General features: G+C 46.4%; 1 protein-coding gene across 5 annotated transcripts in view; it reads left to right on the top strand.

The window, feature by feature from the left end:
* Positions 1-22,387, top strand: part of LOC139407167 (nuclear receptor coactivator 1-like) — an 86,197-nt gene that overhangs the window by 53,062 nt on the left and 10,748 nt on the right. For all 5 annotated transcript variants that reach the window (XM_071150685.1, XM_071150682.1, XM_071150683.1 and 2 more), the window contains 11 exons: positions 340-506; positions 12,351-12,457; positions 12,990-13,167; positions 14,077-14,256; positions 15,597-15,698; positions 15,975-16,115; positions 16,656-16,803; positions 16,988-18,077; positions 18,516-19,068; positions 21,869-22,015; positions 22,142-22,259. In XM_071150685.1, the coding sequence (XP_071006786.1) occupies positions 340-506; positions 12,351-12,457; positions 12,990-13,167; positions 14,077-14,256; positions 15,597-15,698; positions 15,975-16,115; positions 16,656-16,803; positions 16,988-18,077; positions 18,516-19,068; positions 21,869-22,015; positions 22,142-22,259 (2,931 nt within the window). The remainder of the gene's footprint in view (positions 1-339; positions 507-12,350; positions 12,458-12,989; positions 13,168-14,076; positions 14,257-15,596; positions 15,699-15,974; positions 16,116-16,655; positions 16,804-16,987; positions 18,078-18,515; positions 19,069-21,868; positions 22,016-22,141; positions 22,260-22,387) is intronic.

Raw genomic sequence — 22,387 nt, 5'->3', positions numbered from 1 at the left:
CCTCCATCCTTCCCCGTACTCGTTGGTACCAACCCAGCAGCGGACAGTCTGCCTGGATACTCTCTGATGAGCCCAGGGCTGCGTTCCAATACTCTACAATGTCATCTCATTCACCTCTTTGTCTCCTGTCCTTCAGGAAATCCTTCAACTCCTGCGCGTGTCTGTTGTACTCTCGAACTAGAACTCTGTGTGTTTCATGGACTCTGTGTCAGGTCAAGTTATCCTTTATGTTGCGAAGGAGGATTCATTTGGTTGCAGCTAACACGCCATAAAATCAAGTTCTGAACATTTCTCAGAAATAAACCTAAACTGTGTGTGTGTGTGTGGCTGTCCTTGCAGTGTGGAGAAGCGTCGGCGGGAGCTGGAGTGTCGTTACATAGACGAGCTGGCCGAGCTCCTGTCTGCCAACATGGGCGACATGGCCAGCCTCAACGTCCAGCCAGACAAGTGCCACATCCTCAAGAGCACCGTGGACCAGATCCAGCAGATCAAACGGCGCGAGCAGGGTGAGCACCAGCACATTAGACACACTTTCTCACTCACTAATCAACCACTCATTTGCATACAAACATGCGCTGTCTTGCTCTCACTCTAGTACACACACACACACACACACACACACACATTTGTTTTACTATCCTTGTGGAGACCAAACAATTGATTCCCTTTCAAAATCCTATTTTCCCTATTTTCCCTAACTCCTAACCCCTAAGCCTAAAATAGCCTTTTTCCTTGTGGGGACAGGCCAAATGTTCCAACTTGTCAGAATATTCCTTGTTTTAGTATCCTTGTGATGACATCTGACCCCCACAAGGATAGTAAAACAAAAAACACACACATGCTCCCATTCTCACTCTCATTCCCGTCAGTCACTTTACTGACCGACATGGTCACTTCACCCCCCTCACTTCTTTACTCATTTGCTCTTTTTTCCCCTCAATCCCCCAGTCCCTCTAAAGACGTCTAGGTCGCTCGGTGAATTCTGCCCAGCCGTAGGGACCCCTGGGAAATCATGCTTCTTAGTCCACAGGGCTGAATGACAAACCAGACTAATCCCACCTTTAACTCACTGAAAGCTGTGACGCCATTCTGCTGTGTCTTGTGGATCCTTACATCCCCATCCACACGTATCCTATGTTACTATACTTAATGCTTACCAGAGCCGTATCTCTGTTCTCTATAGGCCCATATTGCTCTGGTGCTTACGTATCATTGCATGCATCTTTTGTACCCTTACATATCATTAGTTCTATGCATCTGGTAGGGCAGCGCTCCCTGTTAGTTCTACTTAGTGGCACCGCTTGTTCTCCCAGATCGTCTCTTAATCAGTAACTGGTCAGTGTTCAATGGAAAAGCCATAAAACAATAAGAGCCAGAGCATTGGTGTTTGTTCCAGGTTGCACTAATCACACACACACACACACACACACACATTCAGTGCACACACACACATGCTCAGACACACACCAGGGATTGACATTAAGTGTTGCCTATTGCCTGGGGCAGGTGAACTGAGCAATCACGGAAGTTGAGCCTGCTTTGAGGTTGCCCCACTGTGCAGCTGAATAACTTTAAAAATATATAGTAACTCCCGTAGCCTAAAACGAATCTTTCTGGTTCCTCCACATTATTTAAGTGAAAGAAAGACAATTCGTGGCATTTATGGCAGTCCGGCAAGTTGAGCCTGTTCTGAGATTTGTTTTTACTAACAACAACCAAAGCACAAAGAATTCCAGTACTGATCTTTCTGATTCCTCCCCTAATGTGTAAGAGAAAGGCAGGCAGTATATGGTACTTCTGTGTATAAATAGATAATTTACATTGTCAGAAGATCATAATCTTCGGGAAACCAAAAAATACTCTTGACTTCTCCGAAGGGTAGTGCTTAAGTTGTAAATGTCTAGGTGCCAGAACAGAAAGTGATTGTGAGAGGGGGATGACCTGGGGGGCCTCTGAGGTACCGGAAAGGATGGAGAAAACCCACCTTTATAATAAAGCAGTGCATATGGATATCATCGCATTTGCGTAGTGACATAGAGCATTAGAGTAGAGGCCCTTAAAGAAGGCTCTCACATGGGGAACAGTTTTTGGCCTTTTATAAACACATTTCATACAATTATGTCATTTTATATGACTGGAGACTTTAATAGAATCTTTTTTAATACCAAACAAATGATCAAAATGACAGTTACAGGAAATTATAGTCCTAGAAAAGCTTTCACCGACTTACCCAATGATGTGCAGCTCAACTTGCCGACAATTGCCAATACTCTCATGCCAAAAGCCTATCTCTCTTGTTTTACTTTGTAAAATAATGTTTACTCGATAGACCTGTTTGGAAGTTGATAAAATATTTTGTCAGCCTACTGTCAGATTAGACTTTTCTTTGAAGCAGGAACCATTCGCTTTCCAACCTATGTTTTCCTGCGATTGCTTTTGAGCTATTTCAAAAGACTTGTGCTGGCTGAATGGCGTTCCCTGACAGATTTGCTGTGCGTTCCCAGGCTATAGGCCTTATGATTGGGGAAAATAAACACTATCCACAGTTAGGCTATAATGTTGCGCAAACCAAAATCTACGTTTTCACATTACGTTTATTTATGGGGCAGGAGAATTAACTCTGATCACTTTTATTAGAATTTTTACATTGCAAACTGATTTTTTATTTTTCATGTAGAGGAAGCCTACTGGATCCGGCCAAATAGGTCCCGGGAAACAGAATTGTAAAAACGGAGAGGTGCGGCTCAAATGAAGCACTCCCGAAGGGCAAGTGCCTTTCAGACTTTAATGTCAATCCCTGCACACTGCCAGTATGGGATTAGCCATAGGTGTCACTCTACAGCAGTGGTAGTACTCACTAATATGTTTGAGGAAGACACTTTTAAACAACCACACTGGGAAAGCTGCCATACCCATCGGAGAACGGGGGTTAGTGGGATATCAAATGTGTTCATACATTAATCAATCTATTCACTATCAAGTAATTTGTGTCAGAAACAAATCAAACTAGTTTGATTCTGGCCTTATTGCCAATATCTCAAAAGTTAATACAAAGATATGTCAAGTTCCACTCTGAAGGAAGTATGCTTTGGAGTGATTGAAATGCATCAGAAATGTATTAGAATTATTCTGTTCAGATCCATAACTCCTCTTCTAAAGAGTCCTGCTGGTGCATCCTAGATAGAAGCATAATATATGTATGTTTTCCTGAGAGTCTGAGCTTTCAGGAATGGGGTCATAGTCGATAATAGCTCCAACTGCTCAAAAGATAGTCAAATTTGAAGCAGGGACATGATTTCAAGATGTGCGCTTTTCCCGCTACATTTGTCCCAGCCACTAATAGCGGATATCGAAGGTTACTTACATAACTACAGTTCTATGAACTAAGGGGGACATTCAGATGACTGAGGAAAACATGCACAACAAATGTATTCAGAATATTGCTGTAAGCTGCCAATGAAGTTGCAGAGAGTTGCTCAGTGACTATGGGGGCGTTAAAGTCATCTTACAATAGTAGAATTGGGTGGATTGCTGTCCATGGCAGCGTTTCATTCCATGTATTTTTTTATCTGATGACTTATTCATCAAACCAGCATGAGTAATGTACAGTGCATTCGGAAAGTATTCAGACCCCTTGACTTTTTTCCACATTATTCTAAAATTGATTACATATATTGATGAAATGTATTATCACGTTTACATAAGTATTGACCTTTACTCAGTACTTTGTTGAAGCACCTTTGGCAGCGAATACAGCCTCGAGTCTTCTTGGGTATGACCCTACAAGCTCGGCACACCTGTATTTGGGGAGTTTCTCCTGTTCTTCTCTGCAGATCCTTTCAAGCTCTGTCAGGTTGGATGGGGAGCGTTGCTACGCAGCTTTTTCCCGAGATGTTTTCTCGGGTTCAAGTCCAGGCTCTGGCTGGGCCACTCAAGGACATTCAGATACTTGTCCCGAAGCCACTCCTGTGTTGTCTTGGCTGTGTGCTTAGGGTCATTGTCTTGTTGGAAGGTGAACCTTCGCCCCCAGTCTGAAGCCCTGAGTGCTCTGAAGCAGATTTTAATGAAAGATCTGTCTGTACTTTGCTCCGTTTGTCTTTCCCTCGATCCTGACTAGTCTCCCAGTCCCTGCCGCTGAAAAGCATCCCCGCACTAGATGCTGAAGCATGACGTCTATAGGTAGAACGAAAGGCCCCCATTGCACCCCCTCACCTCTACATCCCCAGGGCCTGAGCCACTCTGAAGTGTACAATCAGCTTGTTTGTAGGCCTAACCAGAGCACTGAATACATTTTGGGTTCTGAACTTGACCTCGGCAGAAGAGTGTTTGGACTGTTTGGACATGACCTCTCACCCGTTTTAACAGAGCTTCTCACAAGGCAGCCTCCCTCCAGCCCTTGACATCTAGCCAGTGTTGTCTCAGGGTCCCAACCCATCTTGTTATCATTCTCAGCTCTATGTGTTTGGGGGTTAACACACTCTTAGAAAAAGGTTAAGTTAGGCTAAAGTATTGTTCCCTGAGGTACAAAAATATCAAAATACAGATACTGTACCTTCAGAAATACACATCTCACTGTACTGTTCATTACCTTTTAGGGTACTTGTCAAATCAAATTGTATTGGTCACATACACATATATAGCAGATGTTATTGCGGGTGGAGCGAAGTGCTTGTGTTCCTAGCTCCAACATGTGCGGATAATCTAGTATAATGGTTCATTTTTGTACCAAATATTTTGAAAATAAAGGTACCATCATCACACACTCAACAAAAACCAGGTATTTTTTGTACACTTTGTGTACCCTTTTGATTCTTGATGGTACTAATCTTAACCTTGGCTAAGCAGAAAAGCTACAAATTAACATTGTATTGAAAAAACGTAAATATTTGTACCCACCATAAGGTACAATGATGAAGAAGAATTGACCATTTTATTTACAGAATCTAAATACTGTCTTATAATGGTGGGGCCTCCTTATATTGGAGGCGTGGCTTAGTGGGGGGCTTGGCTTTCAGTTATTTTTTGGTGGGGCCAATCTTGAATCGAAGTGTTGTACCAGTTTAAGTGGTTTATGGTTTTCTTAATTAAAGTTCTAAATGCTAACATAACATGTGACAGTAAATAGCTGTAATTAATATTTTACAGATCTTACCCAACACAAATCAAATCAAATCAAATGTATTTATATAGCCCTTCGTACATCAGCTGATATCTCAAAGTGCTGTACAGAAACCCAGCCTAAAACCCCAAACAGCAAGCAATGCAGGTGTAGAAGCACGGTGGCTAGGAAAAACTCCCTAGAAAGGCCAAAACCTAGGAAGAAACCTAGAGAGGAACCAGGCTATGTGGGGTGGCCAGTCCTCTTCTGGCTGTGCCGGGTGGAGATTATAACAGAACATGGCCAAGATGTTCAAATGTTCATAAATGACCAGCATGGTCGAATAATAATAAGGCAGAACAGTTGAAACTGGAGCAGCAGCACAGTCAGGTGGACTGGGGACAGCAAGGAGTCATCATGTCAGGTATTCCTGGGGCATGGTCCTAGGGCTCAGGTCCTCCGAGAGAGAGAAAGAAAGAGAGAATTAGAGAGAGCATATGTGGGATGGCCAGTCCTCTTCTGGCTGTGCCGGGTGGAGATTATAACAGAACATGGCCAAGATGTTCAAATGTTCATAAATGACCAGCATGGTCGAATAATAATAATAAGGCAGAACAGTTGAAAGAAACTGGAGCAGCAGCACGGCCAGGTGGACTGGTGACAGCAAGGAGTCATCATGTCAGGTAGTCCTGGGGCATGGTCCTAGGGCTCAGGTCCTCCGAGAGAGAGAAAGAGAGAATTAGAGAACGCACACTTAGATTCACACAGGACACTGAATAGGACAGGAGAAGTACTCCAGATATAACAAACTGACCCTAGCCCCCCGACACATAAACTACTGCAGCATAAATACTGGAGGCTGAGACAGGAGGGGTCAGGAGACACTGTGGCCCTATCCGAGGACACCCCCGGACAGGGCCAAACAGGAAGGATATACACAGACCTCTTGGAATAGTGTTGGCTTGTCGCAGGGCCCAGGTTTGAGTCCCAGGTGGGGCTACCCCCTGAATTTGCTACATTGGTGTTAGAAGTGGGATGGCGGAGAGGCGTGTACACTTGAGGCACTTGGTTTAAAGAAGAGGACCATTTGTGCCTATTCAAATGAACAAACTGTTTTGTCACTGTGGTGATACCCCAAAAATTCACATGTGTACCTTTTCTAAAGGTACGCTTTTGTACTCTATGACTAAACTCAGCAAAAAAAGAAGCGTCCCTTTTTCACGACCCTGTCTTTCAAAGATAATTCGTAAAAATATGAATAACTTCACTGATCTTCATTGTAAAGGGTTTAAACACTGTTTCCCATGCTTGTTCAATGAACCATAAACAATTAATGAACATGCAACTGTGGTACGGTCGTTAAAACACTAACAGCTTACAGACAGTAGGCAATTAAGGTCACAGTTATGAAAACTTAGGACACTAAAGAGGCCTTTCTACTGACTCTGAAAAACACCCAAAGAAAGATGCCCAGGGTTCCTGCTCATCTGTGTGAACGTGCCTTAGGCATGCTGCAAGGAGGCATGAGGACTGCAGATGTGGCCAGGGCAATAAATTGCAATGTCTGTACTGTAAGATGCCTAAGACAGCGCTACAGGGAGACAGGACGGACAGCTGATCATCCTCTCAGTAGCAGACCACGTGTAACAACACCTGCACAGGATCGGTACATCCAAACATCACACCTGCGTGACAGGTACAGGATGGCAACAACAACTGTCCGAGTTACACCAGGAATGCACAATCCCTCCATCCGTGCTCAGACTGTCCACAATAGGCTGAGAGAGGCTGGACTGAGGGCTTATAGGCCTGTTGTAAAGGCAGGTCCTCACCAGACATCACCGGCAACAACGTTGCCTATGGGCACAAACCCATCGTCGCTGGACCAGACAGGACTGTCAAAAAGTGCTCTTCACCAATGAGTCGCGGTTTTGTCTCACCAGGGGTGATGGTCGTATTCGCTTATATCGTCGAAGGAATGAGCGTTACACCAAGGCCTGTACTCTGGAGCGGGATCGATATGGAGATGGAGGGTCCGTCATGGTCTGGGGCGGTATGTCACAGCATCGTCAGACTGAACTTGTTGAACTACCCTTCCTGCAGGCTCATCCTGACATGACCCTCCAGCATGACAATGCCACTAGCCATACTGCTCGTTCTGTGCGTGATTTCCTGCAAGACAGGAATGTCAGTGTTCTGCCATGGCCAGTGAAGAGCCCGGATCTCAATCCCATTGAGCACGTCTGGGACCTGTTGGATCAGAGGGTGAGGGCTAGGGCCATTCCCCCCCCAGACATGTCCAGGAACTTGCAGGTGCCTTGGTGGAAGAGTGGGGTAACATCTCACAGCAAGAACCGGTCAAATCTGGTGCAGTCCGTGAGGAGGAGATGCACTGCAGTACTTAATTTATTTTTTATTTTTTTATTTTACCTTTATTTAACTAGGCAAGTCAGTTAAGAACAAATTCTTATTTACAATGACGGCCTAGGAACAGTGGGTTAACTGCCTTGTTCAGGGGCAGAACGACAGATCTTTGTCAGCTCGGGGATTCAATCTAGCAACCTTTCGGGTTACTGGCCCAACGCTCTAACCACTAGACTACCGGCCGCCCCAAATGCAGCTGGTGGCCACACCAGATACCGGCGGTTACTTTTGATTTTGACCCCCCCTTTGTTCAGGGACACATTATTCAATTTCTGTTAGTCACATGTCTGTGGAACTTGTTCAGTTTATGTCTCAGTTGTTGAATCTTGTTATGTTCAAACATTTACACATATTAAGTTTGCTGAAAATAAACACAGTTGACACTGAGGACGTTTCTTTTTTTGCTGTGTTTATATGTAAAAATGATGCGGTCTTGTCCCCTAAAGGTATGAACTGCAAGGGTACAATCAAGTATCTGTAACTAATAGTTTAGTGGGCCACTACAGTGAAGAGATTGTGCCCCTTTAAGTACAATTCAGTACCTTTTTTTCTGAGAGTGTAGGCCATAAATCAAAAACCAATGTAGTAGTAATGTAGCTGTATTTGGCTACTAGGATTTGGAACCTGTAGGCTTTGAAATTATGGGCTAGATCAAAGCGATGTAGGAGGTTGTCCGATTTAAGTCCACGCCTTAACATTTTCAGTTAACTGTGACCCCTCGGATCATGACACTCATTATGTTGCGACCACACCATTGGAATAATGAGGATCGCACTACAACCCTCATAGCCTGGATGGAAACTGAAGCAGTTAGAGTAGGATGATGATGACGTTGTCCCTGAGGCTCTGATCTAAGGTCAAGTTTTTCTTTTTCACTCTGATGTTTGAAGGTTAGGATTTGGGGAGAGAAATCTGATCCAAGATCTGTGTCTAAGGGACTACATGGTTCAGTATGTATTTACCCAGCTTTCTCCCTGCCGCCAGAGATCCCATCAAGCATCCTGTTAGTATGGACACACACAAGCAGCGGGCGTTTCTAAGCAGCACTGTAGAGTATATACATTAGACAAGATGGCTGCCTAACAGAAAGGCGTAGTTGCTTAAACGTATTTTAATTCCTGGCCCTGATTCCCATCATCACAAACAGGCTTGGAGACTCAGAATGTTGGTGTAAATTAGAATATTCCTTCCAGCCCTTGTTTCCTATCTAGAATAGGGTAGTACTGGAGGCCCAACGGACTAAGAGAGGGCTGGTGTTGGCCTTGAGCGGGCAGGCAGAGAGACAGGCAGGGAGACGCAGTGGAGTAGAAGTGTAAGAGTAAACAGTGGCGCTCACTTGCCTGCACCGGAATTAGCACCAAAAGCCTCTGTGCTGTGTAGAAGGTGTCATTTTCTCTGTTTCAGCCTCAGTGAAATGAGGGGAACCATTAGTGTGTGTGTGTGTGTGTTTTCCTCCTTGTAAGGCTTTGGGGGTTGTTGAACGAGATGAGATCCTCTGTTTATTTTATGCCCCCTCCCCCGCATGAGCCTACTTCGAGCTGAAATAACCATGGCATAAGGTTGTCAGGGTCTTAGCGGCCCCTGCGATGTCAGTCACAGCTAGGATGTGTGAGAGAGCAGCCAATGGCTGAGATCCCTGCCCCCTGACCTTGTGCAAGAGGGCCTCTCGCACAGCCCAGCTTCCCTTTCCCCTACGCAGGGAGAACCAGGAACACACACGCTCCGCTCACCCCTCCTCTCCCGAGGCCCGCACTCCGCTCCTTTGTGCCCCTCTCTCGCTCTCTCTCTCGCCCTTGCAACTCTCCCCTCTTTCACCTCTTGCCCCCCCTGTGTCCCACTCCCCCTCTCAACCCTCTCCTATCTGATTTTGAGATAGACAAGGACAGACCCCGAATTCTCAGAAGATGTTTTCCTTAACTATTTTGGGAAGAAAATCACATCCTCAAGGAGAAAAATACTCTGTATCCTGTTAGCCCCACCAATTCCCAAAACAACTGGAATTGCCCATGCATTTGCACACTTGGGAAGTTAAACACTGCTCTGGTGACAACCAGAAAGTGGTAGAGTAGTGTATCTGAGGAGTAGTGCAGCACACGGCCCAACCAGCAGGCCTGCTGCAGGATATTCATGTCTCTGTACCATAAAGTCCTCACCTAGCCCTGGTTGATTTTGTCAATAACCTAATTACGGAAGGACTTTGTTGTGTTTTGGTTTCAGTACTTGGCGTCCTGGAATACCACACATGATTCACAGTGATGTGCTCACTCGTCACCCTGATTTTAAGACCTGGGCACCGGCCAGCCTGCGTTTCATAAATATACACTCCTTTCTCTGTTTCTCCCTGGAGAGGATGCGGAGGAGATTGACTTGGTGTGGTCGGGAATACGGTGAAAAGTACCTCTTTCCTCTCTTCCTCTTCCTCTCTCTCCTTTCTCTTTCTGTATAGTATCACTCCCTGCTCCTGCTGTTGTCTACTTGGTGGGGACATGTCGGTACAGTGAGCACTGCGTGCTGACATCATGCTGGTCGTGACCTACATTTTCCATTTACATTTTATTAATTTAACAGATGCTCTTATCCAGAGCGACAATTACTGCATTCATCTTACGATAACTGCGTGAGACAACAACATATCACAACCGTATTTCCTCAATAGAGTAGTTATCAGCAAAGTCAGTGGTAGTAGTAAAACACAAGTGCATTTAATTATTTAAAAATGGATGAGGGGGGTGGGGGCCGTCATTGCGATTTATTTAAGATAGTCTTTAAAGAGGTAGCGTTTCAGACGTTTTCGGAAGATGGGTAGGGACTCCACTGTCCTGACGTTAAGGGAAAGCTTGTTCCCCATTGGGTTGCCAGGACAGAAGAGATTTGACTGTGCTGAGCAGGAGCTGCTCACCAATAGGGGTGGGAGGGCCAAGAGACCAGAGGGGGCCCGAACCAAGTACTCTGGGTGGGGGGTGTATGGTTTGAGCATAGACTGAAGGTAGGGGAGGGCATTTTGGTGGGACTGGATCAGGTGTCACCGGCCTAGACTGGGCCCAGTCAGCGAGGAATGAGGGGAGGGGGGCGAGGGAGGTCCTCTCCTCATTATGGTTGTAGGGTAGTTCTGCCCTGTGAGGACAGTGTGGGGGATAGTGATAGGTACTGGATATGAATAATACAGCCTCTCTGACATCAGACTGTAGATTTAGAGACTAACAGGCTGGCTAACAGAAAGACTGGGACACTTTCTCTTCCTCTTTTCTCTATTGTCCTCCCTTCCTTAATCCTTTCCTCTTTCTCATGTCTGCCTCCTTCTCGCTGTATCTTTCTCCTTCATTTGCACTATTTTCTCTCTCTCTCTCTCTCTCTCTCTCTCTCTCTCTCTCCTACAGTAATGACATGTTTTGAAAGGTCTGGCCTCTCTCTCTGAATTTCAATTCAAGGGGCTTTATTGGCATGGGAAACGTGTTAACATTGCCAAAGAAAGTGATATGGGTTGTATTTACAATGGTGTTTGTTCTTCACTTGTTGACCTTTTCTTGTGACAACAGGTCACAAATATTGCTGCTATGATGGCACACTGTGGTATTTCACCCAGTAGATATGGGAGTTTATCAAAATTGGGTTTGTTTTCGAATTCTTTGTGGATCTGTGTAATCTGAGGGAAATATGTGTCTCTAATATAATATATACATTGGGCAGGAGGTTAGGAAGTGCAGCTCAATTTCCACCTAATTTTGTGGGCAGTGAGCACATAGCCTGTCTTCTCTTGAGAGCCATGTCGCCTACGGCGGCCTTTCTCAATAGCAAGGCTATGCTCACTGAGTCTGTACATAGTTAAAGCTTTCCTTAAGTTTGGGTCAGTCACAGTGGTCAGGTATTCTGCCACTGTAGACTCTCTGTTTAGGGCCAAATAGCATTCTAGTTTGCACTGTTTTTTTATATATATATATTTTTTCTCTTTCTCTCTGTCAGGCCTACAGTACAGTAATGACATGTGATGGCAGGTCCGGCCTCTCTCTCGCTCTCTCTTCGATCCAGCTCAGTCTAGTTCTCTGTATCTGTACTCTATTTCACCCTGCTGGCCTCAGGCACCAATCATCATCTCTCAGATCAGCATCTTTCTCTCTGTCCACACCAGGGCCAGGCCAGGGCGTCAGCAGCCTATCATCAGGTCGTTGATCAAGAAGAGAAAAAAAACATTGTCACTTGACAATACACAGATCCACGATCCCCCTCCCTGGCTCCCTCTCCTCATCACTCTCTTTGGCCCTTTTTGTCCTAAGTAGAACCTTACACCAGGTCCAAGAAGAGATTTGGGTCATTGTTGAATGGCTTTTTAAGAGTTTTTGACATGATATATGTATCTACATGGGGTATGGTTTAATTATAAAAGCAGTATGCATTGGTGTCCATGCCAGAATAAACAAGCCGTTTCCCGCTCACTTCCAGTCGTTGGCTTTAGCTGCTGTACAGTAAATGTACAGTACAGTTACAGAATGCTGTAGTCATGTGCTGCGTTGAGTCCCCCTAACCCTTTGAGCTGGACTGATGTCATCAGAACACAGTTAATCAACAGCCCACACAGTTCATTATTCTCTGTTGAATAATACCAGCTTCATTATGAGGGGAATAAATTGTATAACAAGCTACTTAGGAGTTATTACTTGGAGTTACTAAGTAATTACATAATGCCTATGTAATGGTTGATGTCAGTAAAATAAGGAAGACTAAAAGTACATGCTACCAATGGCTGATCGCCCCACGTTCAGTCCCCCCGTATTGGAGCTGTTCTTAAGATCTGTGTGTTCTTAAGATCTGTGTGTGCGTTTGCCCCCTGCAGAGAAAGCGGCTTTGGTGTCACCGGAAGACGAGGTGCAGAAGAGTGACATCTCGTCCAGTAGTCAGGGCATGGTGGAGAAAGAGGCTCTGGGGCCGCTGCTGCTCGAGGTGAGTGAAACAATAAAGCTTGGTGGAATTTTAATTTCAGTGAGAGACACAGGAAGTATCCATTGATTGGATAATTCAGTAATGCAGCTTTCTAAAGCACAGGTGCTCTTTCGTGAGAAATAATCATCTTATTGATTAGATAATCATCTTATTGGTTGCTCATTAGTAAATACATGGGTAGTTAGATTGCACCTGCTCACAGTAGATTCATACAAAGTTAGATAAAGTGTTGTGTATGTTTTTGTGTAAAAGCTCAAATGTAATTTTGAGGGATGATGGCAATTTAGTTAGAATCTCTCTGTCTTCAACATTTTCTCTGTATTGTCCAGAGTGATTCAGTGACTGTATGTGTGGTACTCAGGTGGTAGTTTCCCAGTGAGGCCCAGTGTCAGTATGCCACATTAGTTCCTGGCCCACTTTCCCTGGGGCTGGGGCTGAGAGAGAGGCTGAGGTCCTCCCCTTCTCGTGTTCCCCTTCCTCCGGAGGTGTCCGTTTTCACTCCTCTTTTGTCCCTCCCTCTGTTTCGGGCCAGGCTCTGGACGGCTTCTTTTTTGTGGTGAACCGCGAGGGCCGGATCGTGTTTGTGTCGGAGAATGTGACAGGTTACCTAGGCTACACCCAAGAAGAGCTGATTACCTCCAGTGTCTACAGCATCCTCCATGTGGGAGACCACGGCGAGTTTGTCCGCAACTTGCTGCCCAAGAGCCTCGGTGAGGACGACAGGAGAGGTGGATGAGAGAAGAGGGGATGAGATGAGGCAGGAGATGATGGTGAAGGGAGGAGAGGAGGGCGAGAGGATGGAGAGAGGGGGGGGGGGTTGGAGAGGTGCTAAGAAGATGAGAAGCAAGAGAGAAGGGAGGAAAAGCGAGAATGACAAAGAAAGAGGGGTTGATGTCGAGTAGGAGGAAATTACAAGGCGATGAAAGAGATGAGGAAGGAAGGAGAAAAAGAACATGATAACGGGGAGACGAAAGAAAGGTAAGAGAGGAGGGGATCAATCAAATGTATTTTATAAAGCTATTTTTACATCAGCAGTTGTCACAAAGTACTATACAGAAACCCAGCCTAAAACCCCACAGAGAAAGCAATGCAGATGTAGAAGCACCCTGGCTAGGAAAAACTCACTAGAAAGGCAGAAAGATAGAGAGGAACCAGGCTCTGAGGGGTGGCCAGTCTTCTTCTGGCTGTGCCGGCTGGAGATTATAAGAGTACATAACCATTAAGGATGGACAGGAGGTAAGAGAGGAGAGGAACCTTTGCCTCTAGGTACAGTATCATAGCTGTCACAGATCATGTGACAGCTAAACTTCAGTTTCAGTTTAAACTCACTAGACCCTCACTACTACTGTCTCGTTTATTCTCTCCTTATCCCCCTCTTCTCTCTCTCTCTCTACCCCAGATATGTCATCCTGTCTGTTTTCAAACCATTATTATTACATTACACATATTGGTTTTACCTGCCTCTGACTGTCATCCTGTCTCCCTCATCCTTTCTTTTCTTTGTCACACACTCCTGTATGTCCTGTGTGTTGGTGTGTGTCCCTGTTCCTAATGATGTTTCTGTCTGTCTACACCGTTACTGATGTTGTCTTTGTGTGTGTGTGTGCGTGTGTGTGTAGTGAACGGGGTGCCGTGGCCCCAGGAGCAGGGTCGGAGGAACAGTAACACATTTAACTGCCGGATGCTAAAGAGGCCTCCTGATGAGGTGAACTCAGAGAACCAGGAGGCACGACAGCAGTACGACATCATGCAGTGTTTTACTGTCTCCCAGCCCAAAGCCATGCCGGAGGAGGGAGATGGTGAGCACACACACATATACATACAGCTTACTGAACATGCACAGATACATACAGTTTACTGAACATACACAGATACATACAGCTTACTGAACATACACAGATACATACAGCTTACTGTACATGCACAGATACAGACAGCTTACTGAACATACACAGATACAGACAGCTTACTGTACATACACAGATACAGACAGCTTACTGAACATACACAGATGCATAAAGCTTACTGTACATGCACAGATACATACAGCTTACTGTACATGCACAGATACAGACAGCTTACTGAACATACACAGATACATACAGCTTACTGAACATACACAGATACATACAGCTTACTGTACATACACAGATACATACAGCTTACTGTACATACACAGATACATACAGCTTACTGAACATACACAGATACATACAGCTTACTGAACATACACAGATACATACAGCTTACTGAACATGCACAGATACGTACAGCTTACTGAACATGCACAGATATATACAGCTTACTGAACATACACAGATATATACAGCTTACTGTACATGCACAGATACATACAGCTTACTGAACATGCACAGATACATACAGCTTACTGAACATGCACAGATACACACAGCTTACTGAACATGCACAGATACATACAGCTTACTGAACATACACAGATACATACAGCTTACTGAACATACACAGATACATACAGCTTACTGAACATACACAGATACATACAGCTTACTGAACATACACAGATACATACAGCTTACTGAACATACACAGATACATACAGCTTACTGAACATACAGATACATACAGCTTACTGAACATACACAGATACATACAGCTTACTGTACATGCACAGATACATACAGCTTACTGTACATGCACAGATACATACAGCTTACTGAACATACAGATACATACAGCTTACTGAACATACACAGATACGTACAACTTACTGAACATACACAGATACATACAGCTTACTGAACATACACAGATACATACAGCTTACTGAACATGCACAGATACATACAGCTTACTGAACATACACAGATACATGCCAGGTATGCATACAGATGTTTACATTCACACTCATGTCATACAAATTCAAAAAGGTGTGTCAGCAGCATGACATCACGCTGGTCTTTACCTTGTCCTAACTAGACCAGAGCCGTCCGTATAGGAGAGAAAGAGTTAGACACGGTGACGCCCTGCTTATTACAGCTAACACACACACACACACACACAGTCTCACACACACACACACACACACACACACACACACACACCCATGTTAGAGGCTTAACTCTGACCTCTCCTGACCTTTGATCTGTATTGTGCCCAGACCTGCAGAGCTGCCTGATCTGCATAGCCTGCCCGATGCCCCGCCCCCAGCAGCTACCCGCCATCCGCACTGAGTCCTTTATCACCAAACAGGACCCCACAGGTATCAACCCCTGACCTCTCACTTTTTACCTCAACTTTACCCTCTCACATAAAAACTCCATACACACACGCGCACACACTCTCCAATTTGTAGATTTGTAGAGAGCTTTCATGTTGCTCCAGAAGATGGACTAACTGGAGTGTTACACAATAAACAGGCTTGTTGGTAAACCTACCTAGAGAGGAAAGGCAAGGACGGGGTTTCAGCTCTCACTACTACTGTACATCTGACCTCATAATAGACCACCGTTACTAGTGTGTGTGTGCGTGTGTCCAGGGAAGATCATCTCCATAGAGACCAGTGCTCTGCGGGCGACGGGGCGACCAGGCTGGGAGGACCTGGTCAGGAAGTGTATCTACGCCTTCTTCCAGCCGCAAGGCAAAGAACCCTCCCACGCCAAGAAGCTGCTCCACGAGGGTGAGGAGAAGGGGAGAGAAGGGGAGTGGGGAGAAAAGGGGAGGATGAGGAAGAGAAGGGGAGTGGGGAGAGAAGGGGAGGAAGAGAAGGGGAGGATGAGGAAGAGAAGGGGGGGAGAGAAAGGGAGGAAGGGGAGGATGAGGAAGAGGTGGGGAGAGAAGGGGAGTGGGGAGAGAAGGGGAGGATGAGGAAGAGAAGGGGAGGAAGAGAAGGGGGGGAGTGGGGAGAGAAAGGGAGGAAGAGAAGGGGAGGATGAGGAAGAGAAGGGGAGTGGGGAGAGAAGGGGAGTAAGAGAAGGGGGGGAGTGGGGAGAGAAGGGGAGGATGAGGAAGAGAAGGGGAGGATGAGGAAGAGAAGGGGGATGAGGAAGATAAGGGGGTGGAAAGAGACACGTTATGTACTATTGTCAATAATTGGGCTGTAACAACACAGTACCCCCATATCGTACCATTACAGAAACATCTTTATTTTTTTTCTTAAAGAACGCCACACTGATCAGTAGCTCAATTGTTGTTTGTGTGTGTGTGTGTGTGTTGCCAGTGATGACCCATGGCACGGCCATCAGTCCTCTTTACCGGTTCAACCTGAGCGATGGGACCCCCCTCAGTGCTCAGACCCGCTGCAAGTTCTGCTGCCCCCCTAACCATGACGTTCAGCCCTTCATCATGGGCATTCACACTATCGACAGGTGACTCGCACACAACCGCACACGCACGCATGAACACACACACTGGCAAGTCATATGGAACAAGTAGAATATATGTCTTTATTGCCAATCAACAATGGTTGGAATGGTAGGAATTGACAGGATGTAAACAGAAAATACATTTCCAGAATATTTCTCTCACCCAGCTGATGTTTTCCTTTTGTAGGGAACACAACACTGCTAGCTCTCAGGAAAACACTAACTCCAGCCTTCTACTGACCCATAGGAGCCCTGCTCCCTCCCACTCCCCTGCCCTCCCCCCGGGCAGCGAGGCCAGCCAAGCCCCAGGCCCCACCTCGGGCCTCCATCTCAACAACGGCAAAAGCTCCAGCACCACCTCCCCCACCACACCCACCAGCCATTCAGCAGGGTACCTGACGCCCAACCGGATGTGTCCTCAGCAGGTCAACAGCCCCTCGCCCCTGGGAAGCCCCCTCACTGCCACCCCTACCTCATTTATGTCGCCCAGACCCCCCAGGGCCAGTCCGGGGCTGGGCGGCAGCCCGCGTGTCCCAGGGAACCCCTTCTCCCCTTCCACCCCTGGCCTGCACTCTCCGGCACTGTCACTGGGAGGTGGAGCTGGTGGCGGTGGAAGTGGAATCCTCAGCCGGCACCACTCTGGTGGGGACGGTGGAGCAGGGACCCCCCTGAGTTTCTCTCTGCCCTCCCCTTTACATCAGAGGCAGGCCAGCACCCCCACCAGCTCCCCAGCACGCCCTCCCCCCGCCAAGCCCCCCGAGGGAGGAGGAGGAGGTGGGGGCGGAGAGGACCTGGCTAAAGGAAAACTAGGGGGGAACTCCAAACTCAACCAGCCCCTGGACAACGGCGGCGTGGGGGCGCCTAGGGACCCCAAAAACACATCTACCAAACCCACCTCCACCCCTCAGTGCCCGGCCTCCCACAGCACGCTGACGGAGCGCCACAAGATCCTCCACCGCCTTCTGCAGGACAGCAGCCCGGCTGAGGGCAGCAACGGCAAGGAGTCTGAGATCAAGAAGGAGCCTCCTGCCAGCCCTGCCACCGCCAACCCCAACGGAACCCCCAGCACCCCTCAGGACCACCAGCTGCTGCGCTTCCTCCTGGACACGGATGAGAAGGACCTGGGCGACCTGCCCCCTCCGGCCGCTCTCAGCCTGCAGACGGTCCGGGTCAAGACTGAGAAGAGGGCCAGCGGGGACACTACGCCCTGCGCTGCAGCCTGCACCAGCCCCAAGCCCAAACCGAGCCCTGCAGACAGCAGGCCATCCAGAGACCCGGTACTGTCTGCAGCCCTACTCCTCCCGCCTGCAGTCTACAACTCACACCTCATACACAGTCCCTGCAGTATCCAGATGCAGCAAGATCACGTCCCAGACATGCAGACCTCTCAGACACTTTAAGTTTGGGGTTATAGTTAAGGTTAGGGTTTAGGATTAGGGACTTCTAGGACTTCTGTTGCTGGGGTGGTCACAGTAGCTGGCTGTCTGAGTGGATGCTGCTGCTGCCTTCTAAAGGGAGCATGTGATTCGCTGCTGTATTTGTTCTACTTACGTTGAGCCCATAGTAACTCCACCTTAGGCAGGAGCTAGTTGTGTTCATTTGTGGCCCCTTCTCTTCAACTTTGTCTCTCTCCAGCACAGAGCTACCAGCAGCAGCCTTGGAAGTTATTTGACCTTTACTCTCTTTCCCTCTTCCTCTCTCCCTCTCTCTCTCAGTTCCCCAGTGGATCTGCTGACCTGGACCCTCTCAGCCAGCTGCTGCCCACCCTCAGGGGCCCTGCAGGGGCCAAGCAGGGCAGCGAGGAGCAGGGTGGTCCCCACACCCAAGCCCTGTCGTCCCATAGCCAAACCCAACCTCAACCACGGCTCCATTCACCTCCACAGCCCCAGACACAGCCTTGGATCCAATCACCTCTTCAAACCAAACCTCAGAACCATCTCCAGCTTCAGTCCCCTACCCAGCTTCAGTCCCCTACCCAGCTTCAGTCCCCTACCCAGCTTCAGTCCCCTACCCAGCTTCAGTCCCCTACCCAGCTTCCGTCACCCACCCAGCTTCCGTCACCCACCCAGCTTCCGTCACCCACCCAGCTTCCGTCCCCCACCCAGCTTCCGTCCCCCACCCAGCTTCAGTCCCCTACCCAGCTTCAGTCCCCTACCCAGCTTCAGTCCCCTACCCAGCTTCAGTCCCCTACCTTACTCCAGCCCAGTGGGGCCAACATTGTCAAGGCCGTGACCGTGAAGAGGGAGCCTCCCGGAAGACCAAGCCGAGGTATGGCAGGAATAAAGGGGGTCAGGAGTAGAGGTCGACCGATTATGAATATTCAACGCCGATACTGATTATTGGAGGACCAAAAAAAGCCGATACCGATTAATCTGCCGATTTTTTTATTTATTTATTTTTTTGTAATAATGACAATTACAACAATACGGAATTAACACTTACAGTAGGGCAAAAAAGTATTTAGTCAGCCACCAATTGTGCAAGTTCTCCCACTTAAAAAGATGAGAGGCCTGTAATTTTCATCATAGGTACACTTCAACTATGACAGACAAAATGAGAAGAAAAATCCAGACAATCACATTGTAGGATTTTTTAATGAATTTATTTGCAAATTATGGTGGAAAATAAGTATTTGGTCAACAACAAAAGTTTATCTCAATACTTTGTCATTGCCAACAAAGGGTATATAACAGAGGTCAAACATTTTCTGTAAGTCTTCACAAGGTTTTCACACACTGTTGCTGGTATTTTGGCCCATTCCTCCATGCAGATCTCCTCTAGAGCAGTGATGTTTTGGAGCTGTTGCTGGGCAACACGGACTTTCAACTCCCTCCAAAGAATTTCTATGGGGTTGAGATCTGGAGACTGGCTAGGCCACTCCAGGACCTTGAAATGCTTCTTACGAAGCCACTCTTTCGTTGCCCGGGCGGTGTGTTTGGGATCATTGTCATGCTGAAAGACCCAGCCACGTTTCATCTTCAATGCCCTTGCTGATGGAAGGAGGTTTTCACTCAAAATCTCACGATACATGGCCCCATTCATTCTTTCCTTTACACGGATCAGTCGTCCTGGTCCCTTTGCAGAAAAACAGCCCCAAAGCATGATGTTTCCACCCCCATGCTTCACACTAGGTATGGTATTCTTTGGATGCAACTCAGCATTCTTTGTCCTCCAAACACGTCGAGTTGAGTTTTTACCAAAAAGTTATATTTTGGTTTCATCTGACCATATGACATTCTCACAATCTTCTTCTGGATCATCCAAATGATCTCTAGCAAACTTCAGACGGGCCTGGACATGAACTGGCTTAAGCAGGGGGACACGTCTGGCACTGCAGGATTTGAGTCCCTGGCGGCGTAGTGTGTTACTGATGGCAGGCTTTGTTACTTTGATCCCAGCTCTCTGCAGGTCATTCACTAGGTCCCCCCGTGTGGTTCTGGAATTTTTGCTCTCTGTTCTTGTGATCATCTTGACCCCACGGGGTGAGATCTTGCGTGGAGCCCCAGATCGAGGGAGATGATCAGTGGTCTTGTATGTCTTCCATTTCCTAATAATTGCTCCCACAGTGGATTTCTTCAAACCAAGCTGCTTACCTATTGCAGATTCAGTCTTCCCAGCCTGGTGCTGGTCTACAATTTTGTTTCTGGTGTCCTTTGACAGCTCTTTGGTCTTGGCCATAGTGGAGTTTGGAGTGTGACTGTTTGAGGTTGTGGACAGGTGTCTTTTATACTGATAACAAGTTCAAACAGGTGCCATTAATACAGGTAACGAGTGGAGGACAGAGGAGCCTCTTAAAGAAGAAGTTACAGGTCTGTGAGAGCCAGAAATCTTGCTTGTTTGTAGGTGACCCAATACTCATTTTCCACCATAATTTGCAAATAAATTCATTAAAAATCCTACAATGTGATTTTCTGGATTTTTTTTTCTAATGTTTGAATGAATGCTTATGAGCCTGTTGCTGCCTACCATCGCTCAGACTGCTCTATCAAATCATAGACTTAATTATAACATAATAACACACAGAAATACGAGCCTTTGGTCATTAATATGGTCGAATCCAGAAACTATCATTTCGAAAACAAAACGTTTATTATTTCAGTGAAATACGGAACCGTTCAGTATTTTATCTAACGGGTGGCATCCTTAAGGCTAAATAATGTTGTTACATTGCACAACCTTCAATGTTATGTCATAATTACATTAAATTCTGGCAAATTAGTTTGCAATGAGCCAGGCTGCCCAAACTGTTGCATATACCCTGAACTCAAGAAAAGTGACACAATTTCACCTGGTTAATTAATATTGCCTGCTAACTTGGATTTCTTTTAGCTAAATATGCAGGTTTAAAAATATATACTTCTGTGTATTGATTTTAAGAAAGGCATTGGTGTTTATGGTTAGGGACAGACATCCAACGATTGTGCTTTTTTCGCAAATGCGCTTTTGTTAAATCATCCCCCAGCGTTGCATCGATATGTAACGCAGGACACTCTAGATAACTACATATGATTGATGATATTACTAGTTTAACTTGTGATTATGATTGATTGTTTTTTATAAGATAAGTTTAATGCTAGCTAGCAACTTACCTTGGCTTCTACTGCATTTGCGTAACAGGTAGTCAGTCTCCTTGTGGAGTGCAATGAGAGGCAGGCGGTTATAGCGTTGGACAAGATAACTGTAAGGTTGCAAGACTGTATCCCCCGAGCTGACAAGGTGAAAATCTGTCGAGCAGTTAACCCACCGTTCCTAGGCCATCATTGAAAATAAGAATGTGTTCTTAACCGACTTGCCTAGTTAAATAAAGGTATATAAAAAAAAATCTGCAAAATCGGTGCCAAAAAATACAGATTTCCGATTGTTATGAAAACTTGAAATCGGCCCTAATTTCATCGGCCATTCCGATTAATCGGTCGACCTCTAGTCAGGAGTGAGGGGTCACGATAAAGGGTCAGAGGGCAAGAGGCCCCTGACTCCACACCCTGCTGTATGCTGCCTGTTTTCATTTTTAGTGTGGCCCCCCAGGAAATGACTTGTCCTGACTGTGTGTCTGTTTGTGACTGTGCAGGGCTCACTGATGGCTCCAGCCTGCAGAACCAGTCACACTTTGACTTCTGCAGCCAGAGACCGGGACAAGGGGAACTCTTCCAGACACCCAAAGGCAGCAGCCCCTTTAAAGAGCCTGGACTAATGAACTCATTCAACTCCAACACCGGTATGAACCAGAATATGCTCATATCAAATATCTTGAATTACATAATTACTACATAATAAAATGGAATCTATGGGTTAGTTGTTTGTTTCTTGGTGGTTCATTAAGAGTGTGTGTGCTGTCCTCCAGCGTTGTCTAAGATGGAGACAGACTCTCAGCAGTTCCAGACCCTGGCCCTAACTGAGACTCTGTCCTTTGATGGAGGCGTGGGAAACCCTGTGCAAGCCTCTCTGGCCTCCCCTCAGGAGTGAGTATAGTACTTCTATGTAGAAGAAACACACAGACACATTCATTGCTCACATTCCAATGCACAGGCACACAGAAACAAACCTTGCCCATCTTTATATTGCATCGACACACTCCCATGTTCCGGAC

Source organism: Oncorhynchus clarkii, chromosome 4 (assembly GCF_045791955.1).
Source record: "Oncorhynchus clarkii lewisi isolate Uvic-CL-2024 chromosome 4, UVic_Ocla_1.0, whole genome shotgun sequence".
Taxonomy (NCBI): domain Eukaryota; kingdom Metazoa; phylum Chordata; class Actinopteri; order Salmoniformes; family Salmonidae; genus Oncorhynchus; species Oncorhynchus clarkii.
The sequence above is the reverse complement of the archived record's forward strand: the minus strand, read 5'-3'. Positions and strand labels throughout refer to the sequence as shown.